General features: G+C 38.7%; 1 protein-coding gene across 2 annotated transcripts in view; it reads left to right on the forward strand.

Annotated features, from left to right (window-relative positions):
• Sepsecs (Sep (O-phosphoserine) tRNA:Sec (selenocysteine) tRNA synthase) overlaps nucleotides 1–12637 on the forward strand; it is a 64422-nt gene that overhangs the window by 33557 nt on the left and 18228 nt on the right. For both annotated transcript variants that reach the window (XM_052199346.1, XM_052199345.1), the window contains exons 2-6: nucleotides 40–194; nucleotides 2933–3051; nucleotides 3606–3764; nucleotides 4884–5037; nucleotides 8582–8684. In XM_052199346.1, the coding sequence (XP_052055306.1) occupies nucleotides 40–194; nucleotides 2933–3051; nucleotides 3606–3764; nucleotides 4884–5037; nucleotides 8582–8684 (690 nt within the window). The remainder of the gene's footprint in view (nucleotides 1–39; nucleotides 195–2932; nucleotides 3052–3605; nucleotides 3765–4883; nucleotides 5038–8581; nucleotides 8685–12637) is intronic.

Consider the following 12637-nt stretch of genomic DNA (forward strand, 5'->3'; position numbering starts at 1 on the left):
TTTTCCTGAATATAAATACCATTACTAATTTTTTTTAAGGGCAAGTGTCCAGAGGATGGCTGGGATGAAAGTACACTCGAACTCTTTCTGCAGGAGCTTGCAGTCATGGATAGCAACAATTTCTTGGGTAATTGTGGTGTGGGAGAAAGGGAAGGAAGAGTGGCCTCTGCTTTGGTCGCTCGTCGTCATTACAGGTATGATTCTTAAACTACTTGTGAAAACATTTATTCATTTATTTTTCTGGGAATGGGAGTGGAAGGAACTTAAAATGACGGTGGTGGTATTCCTACTAAATTACGAAGTTTCCACTCAGAAATAATCCCTTCCCTCATCAAATGGGTATGGAAATCAAACGGAACTGAGCGAAGGAAACACTTGGAGCCGGTGCTTTTCATGACAGTAGACCTGGGGTGCTGATATGCTCTGGTTTCCCTATGAGATGCTGGCTGGTCAACAGCACAAGTGCTGTGTTCTGATAATATTTAAACAAGTACATCTGTTCTGAAAGCTTAATGGAAAAAAAAAAACATAGTTCAGGCTGGAGTGATGGCTCAGCGGTTAAGAGCACTGACTGCTCTTCTAGAGGTCCTGAGTTCAAATCCCAGCAACCACATGGTGGCTCACAACCATCTGCAATGGGATCTGATGTCTTCTGGTGTCTGAAGACAGCAACAGTGTACTCATATATATAAAATAAATAAGTCTTACAAAAATCACAGTTCACTTCAAGAGGAATAAGAGTTATTCTTTTAATACATATAGGTGACAGGTGATCCCAAATATCATGTTCTGGATTGGTAACAGTTTCATGAAATTTTTATATAAAATAGTCGCAGAACAAAATCCTAGGCCAAGACACTTTTGAATACACTAGTGGAAACATAGAGGTAGGCACATTTCAGGAAAGCAGAGAAATCCTGTCGAAGGCCTCAGGTGTTGTCTGATGACATTCTTAGTGTTCAGGTAGGTGAAGCTAGGAGTTTTCTGTCAATTCCAGAAGGATTTACCTAATAGTCACAGAGGTGAGAGGCCACACCGAGGGAAATGTTTTGATTCTGGCAACTTGCTGACTTAGCCATAGAAGTTCAGCCAGCTTTGTAGAATGTGTGTAGAACACGGGTGTGGCCTCTTTTCTTTTTAAACTTCAGTTGATGTACACCATAGTTGTGTGTTGCATTCTTGTTTTCCTTTTCTTCCTTCCTTCCTTCCTTCCTTCCTTCCTTCCTTCCTTCCTTCCTTCCTTCCTTCCTTCCTTCCTTTCTTGTTTTTAAGACAGTCTCACTTTGTAACTGTCTGGCCTAGAACTTACTAGCTCATGCTGGCCTCAGACTTAGAGAGATTGATTCACGTGACTCTGCCTCCTGACTCATGTGATTAAAGGTGTTCACCCTGGGCAGACCTCATACACACCCGAAGAGAACACACATGCCAGCCCAGACTACTATACCCAGCAAAACTCTCAATCACCATAGGTGGAGAAACCAAGATATTCCATGATAAAACCAAATTTACACAATATCTGCCCACAAATCCAGCCCTACAAAGGATGATAGGAATAAAGATAATTTTAATTTGATTGAAGGTGGAATTATAAACATTTTCAGATAAAATTGAAGATTTACATGGAAAATATTTCTGGTAAAATTCATTAACCATATAGACAAACATGTTAAAATTGACTATTTCATGGAAATTTTTACATATAAAATGGTAGATATAAAAACTCTTTCTAAGTTAATTGAAGGAATTAGAAACATTTGTGATAAAATCAAAGATTTACATAGAAAACATCTGATAAAATAGAGGAAGTATATTGAAAGACATTAAAATTGAAGACTATCATGAAAAATAATGCAGATAAAATGATAGACATAAAAACATTACTAAATTAATTAAAAGGGGAATTACAAACCTTTTCTGATAAAATTGAAGATTTACATGAGAAATATTTCGTTTGTCTATGTCTTTTTATTGGGGAATTGAGTCCATTGTTGTTCAGAGATATTAAGGAATAGTGATTATTGCTTCCTGTTATTTTTGATGTTGCTTTTAACATCCAGCACTTAGCAGAAACGGGGGAGCGTCCAAAGTATAGGGTCATCCAGGACTACTTAGTGAGAGTCTGTCTCAAAAGACCACTGTCACTGCCACCAACTAATTAGAACAATTTCTAAAGCATCAGCTCATTCAGATTGGAATCTGTCCCACTGCTCTGGTTGGCGGAAACAAGGGAATAGAATGTCACCTGTGCCATGGTTTTAAACAGATCACTCCAAAGGCTAATGGCTTAAAATGATCATTATTCCTCCTGGTTCTGTGTGTTAGCTGAGCTCAGCTGAGAGAGTGTCTTATATTTCCAGTGTATTGTCAAATGTCAGCTGAGACTGTAGTCTCATTGAAGGTGAGAGTGGGCATTCTATTAAAGATGACTTGTTTACATGGCCAAGGGCTCAGGTCCCATCTTGTTATGTCAGCTCCTCCAAGTGAGCAGCTGGATTTTGAAAGGCAGTGCACACTAGCAGACTCTTCAAGAAGCCAAGTAGACTTTAGCACTTCTTAAGATCTTTTTAGAACTCAGAGGCTCCAGACGATCAGTTTCTATGTTCAGTCAAAAGTAAGTCAGTAAGGACAACCCCCCAATCCAGATGTAGATATGGGAGAGAATTAAACCGTATTTTTTGGTGTGGACCAAAATGATAAAAGAATTTGATAATGATGGACTTTGGAGATTAGCTACTACAACATATTGAAACTGTTTCAACTTAAGTCACATGTTTCAACTTATTTCCACATTAGTCATTTATGAAGTATACCGACAACAACAGAAAACCGCCTCTGCTAGTTTTTGGTTATTTATTTGTAAACCTGCGTATTGCACTGGCTACTTGCACACTGATGTAGTTGTGTGGGTTTTGGCCTACGTTTTGCTTAGGTTCATCCATGGAATTGGACGATCTGGTGATATTTCTGCTGTGCAACCAAAAGCTGCAGGCTCCAGCCTCCTGAACAAAATTACTAATTCTTTGGTGCTTAATGTTATAAAGCTGGCTGGTAAGTATTGTGTCAATCAAAATGTGACTGAGTAGAGAGCACACAGGTTTCTTACATTTTTGTGTCTTCAAAAACAGTATAAATGGCTTTTAAAAGGACACACGTGTAAACCTGTTTCAGGAATAAGACAGAAAACGAGAGCTATAGCCCCAGGAATGATAATTTTTTTTTTGTTTGGTTTTTGGAGGGTCTCTGTGACTCCCTGACTGCCCTGGAAACTTCTCTGTAGACCAGGCCCATCACTGGGCAAAGTACAATGTTTCTGCCTTTTTTTTTTTTCCCCTGAGACAGGGTCTCACTATGTAGCTCCAGCTCTTCTGGGACTCACTGTAGACCAGGCTGGCCTTTAAAATCACAGAGATCCACCTGCCTCTCTGCCTCCCAAGTACTAAGATTAAAGGTGTGTGCCACTACCCTCTGGCTTCAACAATGAGTTTCATGAGAGCAAAGAAGAAACATCAGGGTTACAGTCCATGCTATTTGATAAAGGAAATGTATAATTTCTTCCAGAAAATTTTAATGGGATCATAAATTGTTTTATTTCTTATTTCTAGGTGTTCATTCAGTGGCCAGTTGCTTTGTAGTTCCCATGGCAACTGGGATGAGTCTAACCTTATGTTTCCTAACACTGCGACACAAAAGGCCGAAGGCCAAGTATATCATATGGCCACGGATAGACCAGAAGTCCTGCTTTAAGTCCATGGTCACTGCAGGTAAAAGAAGACATGGAGCATATGTGATATTTTAGACATCCAATGGAAAAATTCTGATTTTTATGTAGATATAGGTAAATGAAAAATTAAATGTACTCCATTTTCATGCTTTAAAGAAACTGTAGTAAAGTATTCATAAAACTTAGTATATATTTTGTTTTATGCAACTTTTAAATTTACTTAAAGGTTACTTAGCTTTACCATTAAAGTTTGTATAATTATTTGTGAGGTGATCTTTAATTATATGCTAGTTAAGTACAATATTTCAATTAAAAATAAAATAAAAATAAATAAAATTAAATTAAATAAAATAAAAAAGAGTTTTCAAATAAAAACTCCTGGGCCATAAGATAGGTTAGTGATCTTCACGCTACTAAAATAATTGTAGGGTTTTTTTGGTATGTGTGTGTATGTGGCAAAACAAAATTATTATTTATAGCTATCTCTGTAATAAACTCAAATAAAATTGAAATGTTTCTAGAGAATGATCAGGGTTCTTTATTTATAAATAAATGTATATAAATAGATTTATTTATATACATTATATATGTATATATTTGTATATATACACACATACATGTATATGTATATATACATATACACACACACATACACACACACATATATTTATTTATTTATATGAGTACACTGTAGCTGTCTTCAGACACACCAGAAGGTATCAGATCCTATTGCAGATAGTTGTGAGCCATCATGTGGTTGCTGGGAATTGAACTCAGGACCTCTGGAAGAGCAGTTGGTGCTCTTAACTGCTGAGCCATCTCTCCAGCCCTGAGCAGGTTTCATTTTGATTATCAGCATCTGAACAATTAACTTCTGTAGACCTCTGGTTAATATGTGTTTTCCTTACAGTATAAAATCCTTTCCGTATTATTTCAAAGCATTAAGATCCAGTCCTAGTTGTCTACTTGTTCTTCACACCCTTTTGACTTGTTTCTGACTAGTGTTAGCTCTGAGCCACCATCTTTATTACTACAGGAAATGCTTGTTAGTTTAATAAGTACTTAGATTTCTGTATGCCATTGCATTGGTTCTCAAAGTTCTGGAATCATCTCACATTTAGTTGACACTAATGCTTAGCTCTCTGGTTGACTTGAATAGGTTTTGAACCTGTGGTGATAGAAAATGTATTGGAAGGCGATGAGCTGCGCACAGACCTGAAAGCCGTGGAGGCTAAAATCCAGGAGCTCGGGCCTGAGCATGTCCTGTGCCTTCATTCCACCACAGCCTGCTTTGCCCCCAGGGTGCCTGATAGGTAACTGACGTGGTCTTTAGATGCTCGCTCAGCAGGCTTTTAACTAACAGGCTGTCCACTGAGTCTCGAGCACGCTGAGATGATGTTTGGTGGTGAGTAGTGCGTCTACTGGCCAGTCCTAGACAGGTATTGAGGCGCGCTGGAGAAGTGTGATACTGGAGGAAAAGCAGCTGATGCAGAGGCGGACATTCGTCTATCCAAATCTTAGTCCATCTTATTTGTCTGCTTCCCTGCTCTTGCTGGTACAAGCCTCTCCGGAGTGTTTTATTCATTGTTAAAGCTTTTCCAAGTGCACTGCTGGGCTTACATTTTCCCCATCTCTCCTTTGGCCTTGCAGTTCATTTGCTAAGTAAGAACTATAGTCATTAACAGACTATAAATAAAATAGTTTAGGATTATTTACATTTCTTTGATGGGGAGATTAAACTAGTTATTTATGGTGCTTATCCACGTTTTTGGAGATAATATAAATTAGAAAATTAAAGCCACGGGAGAGGCAGATGTTCACTTTTCTAAAAGACAGCCATAAATATTTTATTTTGAAAATGTCATAGGGCTTAGGTTTATTAACAGAATTTTCTGTTTTTGCCAGAAGCTTGAGTTTGGTCTCATTTTAGTATTTTTAATAGAAGTCCTAATGACTAAGAATCATGTTGACTTTGGACTCTGGATGCTAATCTTTGGTGTTTGTGCACTCACTTTGTTTGGCAGTGATGGCCACATGTTAGCTTTTATTATCTCATAGGCAAATTTTAAAAGATCATATTGAAGCTGTGCTCTTGAAAAATTACCTTGCTCATTTTTCATGAATTCTGTTTTAAAATTATGTTGCATATGCTGTGGTAGTTTATTAATGACCAATCATTTAAAATTTCTATCAAAATATGAAAGAAATGGTATTCTTTCATAATTTTGATATCTAGAAAATTTTAATGGAATAGAAGTAAACCTCATTTCCCAAGACAGCTTGTGAGTATTTGTATTAGCTGAATTATTTCTCCCTGGGGAGCTTTGCTTTATCTTGAGCCATGGTTTCAGTGTATGTGGGGCTGCAGTGGTTTATATGTAGACCTGCTACAAAAAGTCAGGAGGGTTTAACAGTCAGTGAATTGCCATTTGTTACTTTTTATTTGTATGATGTAATGAATGTTTTTTGACTAGTGGAGCTTAGGAAAATGGAGGTGTAAAGTAAGTAGTATATTTGAATTTCTGATTTTATAGTCTTTTAGTGGTATATCATTTATTTTGTTTTTATTGGTCATTTATGGAGTATGTAATAGGAAATCTGTGTAAAAAATGTTAAAAGAATGACATTTCTGATGGCTATTAAACTTCTGATTTAGAATACAGTGGGGTTCACATAGAAAATCTGTTTTCTGCTTTTTTTTTGCCTTACATTTAGTGTATTTTTATGTCCTGTTAAACGTCTGATTAATATGGATCATTTAAAGTTACTTACAAGTTTTATTTGTTTGTCTAAATAAGTTTAATATTATACTTTATTTTCAAGGAGGTTATTAGAGAATTCTTTCTCTAGAGCACAGACATATGAAAAAGGTGCTTTTTATCTTCCAAAGAATATATGTATGTGTGTTCCAAGTCTATTTTGTTAGTAGCAGAAGACATTTTGGTATTGATTGTGAATCAGGTGTGTTGTGTGTGCTTGTGTGTGTTCTTGTGTGTGCTTATGTACATTCTTGTGTGCATGTGGCCCAACAACTGATTTTGGATGTCTTTTTATTTCCCTCTTCGCTTTGTTGTTTTGCGACAGGGGCTCTCCCTGGAGCACCCTGTTTCCATCAGCCTGGGTAGCTCTTGAGCCCCAGTGTTTGTCCCGTCTTTGCATGTCTGTTGCTGGGATTCCAGGCACATGCTGCCACATCTGACTTTTTCTGTGATTCTGAGGAATTAGACTCAGGTCCTCGATTGTAAGGCAAGCACTTTACTGGCTGAATAATCCATCTCTCCAGCCCTAAAAATTAGATTTTATTCATGTCTTAATCAGTGGTCTATTGCTGTTAATAGCACGATCATGGCAACTCTTTCAAAGGAAAGCATTTGATTGGGGCTGCCTTATGGTATTAGAGGTTTAGTCACCAGCGCAGGGAGCTTAGTGTCACATAGCTAGACATGGTGCAGGAACAGTAAGTTGAGAGTTCTATGTCAAGATCTGCAGGCAGCAGGAATAGACACTGGTCTGGCTTGGACTTTTGAATCCTAAAAGTCTTCCTCCATGACACATCTCCAACAAGGCCACACGTCCTGTCCTGTTCCTTATTAAGTAGTGGTACTCCCTCATGGCTAAGCCCTGAAATATCTGAGTGTATGTCGACCATTATTACCTAAACCACCACCACAATTTATAATACTTGAAGGAAGCAAATTAAAAGTTCTGATAAATGAACATGATCTTATTTCCATTTATAGTTTTAAAACATACTTGCTCACATCTAGAAAAAAAGATACATCATGTATAGCTTAGTAATAAGTCCATACCACTCATGATTTACTTGAGACAAGATCTTGTATATCTCCTGACTGGCCTGAAATTTACTGTGTAGAACAGGGTGGCCTCAAACTCATAGAGATTTGCTTGCCTCCTGATGCTATGCATTTAAATACCTCCCTTTGGAAAGAACATTTAAAATGCTTTATTTCCAAATTGTTCTATTCTGTGAAACAAAACATTAAAAAATCACCTTAATTGCATCATAGGATTTAGTTGCAGTTTTGCAGTGTGCTGACATTTTTACAGGTGGTTTTAGTCACAAGGACCTCTGCTATGTTGTGGTTCATACCATATTTAACATACATTAGACTCAAATTGTCTTTATATGAGGAGTGTCAAATGAACAGTGAAGAAATGTAGATTTTAAGCCAGCAATTTTTAAAAGGATATATCCCGGCTGTTAGGCAATGCCAGTGGTCAGTGACTTTGGCACAGGAATATTGTCATTTTCCTTCTGTGAGCTCTCCTAAGGGTTCCAGACATGCTCATTGCTTTGCCAGCACTAACTTTGATATTGTGAGCAGTCAGAGCAGTAAGAACCGAGTCCCAGCTCTCTGTGAGAGTCGTAGCATCTTTGTCTTGTTTGTAAAAAGTTTGGAAGTTAGTTAAAAGTTACCATCATGAGGTTTTTGTTGTTGTTGTTATTGCTTTTTCCTTTTAGATAGGGTCTCACTATGTAGCCTGGCTGGCCTGGAATTTGCTGTGTAGATCTGGCTTGGAACTCACTATGTAGACTCAGCTGACCTCAAACTCACAGAGATCTTCCTGCTTCTGCCTCTCAAATCATAAACTTTTATAAATACATTTTTCTCATTTATTAGTAACATTAAAACGTATTCTAGGTTTCCTAAAGTGCTTGCTCTGTATTTCCAGGCTGGTGAATTACATATAAAGACACTACAGAGGTTTATTCAGTCTGTCATCCCGTCTCCCTTTCCGTGGTAGACCTTAAGACTGGCTATTAATAAAAACTTTCCATAACTATTTATAAAGCACAGTATGAGTATGTCTTTCTGTAAATGTTTATGTTTATAGATTAGAAGAACTGGCTGTGATTTGTGCTAATTATGACATTCCACATGTAGTCAACAACGCTTATGGATTGCAGTCTTCAAAGTGCATGCATCTCATTCAGCAGGTGAATTATTATATTATTATATACTGTAGGATTATGACTTTTTTCTATAACCCAATACAGTAAACATTATTTAGTTCTCTCTATTCAGGGAACTTGAATTAGAAACTTGTATGCAGTATTTCATTAGTAAACTTGTATGCAGTATTTTATTAGTAAAATTGTTGTTCCTAGGTAGTATGATGGTAATTGGATAGTAGCTTTTAAATATTTGTTTATGCATATATTTTATGTGTATGCATGTATCTCTGTATGTAAGTGTGTGCACACCTATGTGTCTGTGTGAGTATGCTAGTTTGTACAGTTGGGGGTCAAAAGAGGGTGTTGAGTGCCCTTCTGTTTTCCCCTGAGGCAGGGTCTCTCCTGAACCTGTGGGTTGGATTTTCTCAGGCTGGAAGGCAGCAAGCCCTGTTGATGCTCTGTCTCAGTCCTCCTTGGAGCTGGGGTTTTCTGTGTATGTGAAGCATGTGGGTCTGGGAGCCACACTCTGATCCTCATGGTTGCACTGCATGATGAGTATTCTTAGTGGATGAGACATTTCTCAGGTCCTGTGGAACAGCTTTGATGGTCCTGAATCAACATAGAAATATTTCAGTGGCATTCTTCTGAGAAATTTTTTAACCCAGGATGTTCATTTTTCTAATGTATTGAATTATAATATTTCAAAAACTATACTGATGATTATATTTTATATAGAGGAAAAAGAAAACAGGAAGAGTAAGAAGGAACCATGTGAATACATAAAAATATATTTTCAAATCTTAAAAAAAATTTAAACATTTTCCAGGATCTTAAAAATCCTTTAGTATCTGCTGCCCTCTGATCTCTCCTTATCCACTCCCTTTGGTGTCTTTTCATCATTTCTTAACTTTTCGAGGCTGCCTCACAGATCCGTCCGTTGGCTCAGGTATGAGTCATCTAGAGCGGAAGAACAGTGCACAGGGGTCTGAGATGGAGCTTGTGAAAACGCTGCACGATGACTCGCTTCTGTGCCCCTCCTTCCTCGTGTTCATCCCTTTAATGTTTAATACTTAAAAGTTACTGTGTGTGTGTGTTCATGCACACACATGTGTGCTATAACATGTATATGGAGGTCAGAGGGTGACTTGTAGGAGCCAATTCTTTGCTTCTACCACGTGGGTCCTGGAGACTGAACTCAAGCTATTGGGGCGAGTGGCGAATGTTTTAAACCATGGGGCATCTCACTGCCTCGCCCCTTATATCTTTAATGCTTTTGACATTCAGAATGCATTATCATCTCTAAAGGTTTACAAAAGGAAGGAGCAGGTGATTACAGCTGCCTTATAAGCACCTTTAGTCATCTATAACGAACAGTTCCTGTTCTTGTGAACATACAGTCTTCACATAGTGTAGTTGTTGTGTACATTTTACAAAATACTCCAGGCCTTGTTAGTTATGTTTATACTTTCTACATGGTTATGTTGTTTTCATACACATAATTTTAAAGGTTTATTTTGATTTATTTATTGAATGTGTGTGAGAGAGCTAGTGGAAGACAGATGGCCTTGGAGTTGCAGTTCAGGGTGTTTTGTGAGCTGCCACAGGGTGCCAGGGGCAGACTTCTGGTCTTCATGCTAGAGCAGCAATTGTTCTAATTGCTGAGGTCTCTGCAGCACCGAATGAGTCATCTATTTAGACATTATCATTCCCTAATTGAAAAGTGCTCAGTGTTCTGGGGCTCACAACATACTTTTGAATACTAGAGAAGGGAACTGTGGAGCTGATGGGAAAGGTGTCCTTGGGACTTCTCCTCCTGCCGCCCCACTTCATCATCCATGTGTGTGAGATGTTTCTCAGATGCAGGTTCTGTCTTGTAGGTGTTATATTGCCTTCTATAATGGATTTGTCTTTAAGTAGTAAACAAACATTTCTGCAAATTGGCCTACATGAGGAGAGGTCATGGCATTGTTGGTTTAACCACATAAATACATGGGTCTTGCTGAGTACTGACTGCTAGTTCATGACATTATAAAGTTAACTTTCACTCAAAGCTGTGCTAATGCAGGGACCCGCCACGTGTATTGGCCATCAGTTAGGCTCTTAATGTTCTAACCTTATCCTAATAAAGTATAGTATTTATTGTTCCTGTTCATATATGAGCAAACAAGCCAAGCAGTCTAAGTGACTGGCCTGAGGTCTCATAGCTGCCGAACAGCTTGTATAGCACAGTCAACACCGGGGCCCAGATTTCCCCCTTAAACACAACACGCTAAAACCACCAGTCTTAGAAAACAGTATCACAGTACCCATGTGGTCAGGGAAGAAAACCATCATAGCTGAAGTATAGCACTTTCAAAAGATGCCCCAGAATGACTTAGTTCTGTGCAGATAGGATATTCTGTATAAGAACTCTCAAGAAGTACACTTTTCGTTCATTGTATTTCCTGAAATGCCTAATTTGAGCTGTTAGGACAGATTAATAGAGGTACATAGTAGAGCATTAAAAATATGTGTGGGATTGATTGTTTCCAAAGTGTGGGAAGCAGTGACTTCACTTGTTAAGAATTGGAGCAAAGAGTGTTACTGCTACTTTAGCTCATGCCTGATTGTCATTTCATTCAGTAGATCCTCTGGGCTTCTGGGTTCCCGTCAGTGTGTGAGCTACCAAACTACATCACACAAAACACACCGCGGTGTCCTGTCCCCGCCGGCCTCTGCTCTGCTGCTTTCTCTTTTTCTTCCTTTGTGGCAGCATTTTGTTAGTGTGGGGAGTATGACCCTTGAACATCTCTGAGTTCTGGTATGGCCTGCTTGTTTTCTTGTGGTGGAGTGTGCAGTCTTCACGGCGAGAGGGTGCTGTAGCAGTCTGGAGTGCTGAGCCCTCCTCCTCTCAGCTTCCCACTCCCAGTTTAGGTTCAGGTTCCTCTCAGAAATCCTAGGCAGTTATTTCCGGCCATGGTTTACGAGGGACAGCTTGCTGGGCTTTCCTATCATTTATTCTGTTGGATTGTGTGCTGCTTCCTCTTCCTGAGGCGAGGTGGCTTTTCCTCTGTTCATAGTTTGTTAAGAAATAAGAGTCACAGCAAGAATAAGACCGTGATGGTTTCGGAGTGGCCTGCCCCCTCCCCAGCTCCTGCCGCCTCTACCTGTTGCTCACATCTGGTGTGTCAGATTAGAGCAGCTATCTACGATTTCCATTCTCTCTGAGATACAGAGGTGGGCAGGAAGTGTGAGAACGAAGGTCAAATGTGGTTATAATATTAATAGGAATGTAGATTGTGAATAGAGATTGGAAATCTGTGGCTTCAGATAAAGAAAAAACTATGTGAGTTAAAATTTAGATAGTATCTCCATTTTTAAGAGGAGAAAATTGCACCACATTAGACAGAAGGTCACAGCTGTGTCGAATGGGAAGCAGAACTTGGTTCCACGTTTCTAGTGGGTGCTGTTCCGCTCTGTGCTGGGATATTAGACCTCGTTTGAAGTTCATTTGCCATGGAATGAGACTGTCTAGGGTTACAATGGTAAGGACCACAAGTTATGGAGAAGCATCGCCTGGTACTGCCAGGAATATACAAATGAAATTGTCGTTCGTGGATGATAAACATAAAATTTGGCTTCTCTTTTGTGATCAGAGTCATTATGCAAGTAGAGCTTGTTGTTTAGAGTCTAAGCTTCGAGTCATTGCTTGCCTGGTCCTGGGGTCAGTCCTCAGCACTGAGAAACAAACAAACAAACAAACCTAAAAAAGAAAAAAGTAGATCAGCCTAAGTATCAGAGAGAAGCACTGAATTTTCTAGCTGCTTGGCACTTTGGGCAGCTGTAGTTTATTAGACTGTGATGCCAGTGTTTAAACTACTTAATCACTGCAGACCTTATTGTCAAATAAAGGACACAGGTGCAGGACATGGAGAAATGCTTTGTCTCTTTCTCAGTTTTAAGGTAAAAAGCTGTTACACAGGAATTCCTACTCATACTGGTAATGAAATCCCACC

Source organism: Apodemus sylvaticus, chromosome 11 (assembly GCF_947179515.1).
Source record: "Apodemus sylvaticus chromosome 11, mApoSyl1.1, whole genome shotgun sequence".
Taxonomy (NCBI): domain Eukaryota; kingdom Metazoa; phylum Chordata; class Mammalia; order Rodentia; family Muridae; genus Apodemus; species Apodemus sylvaticus.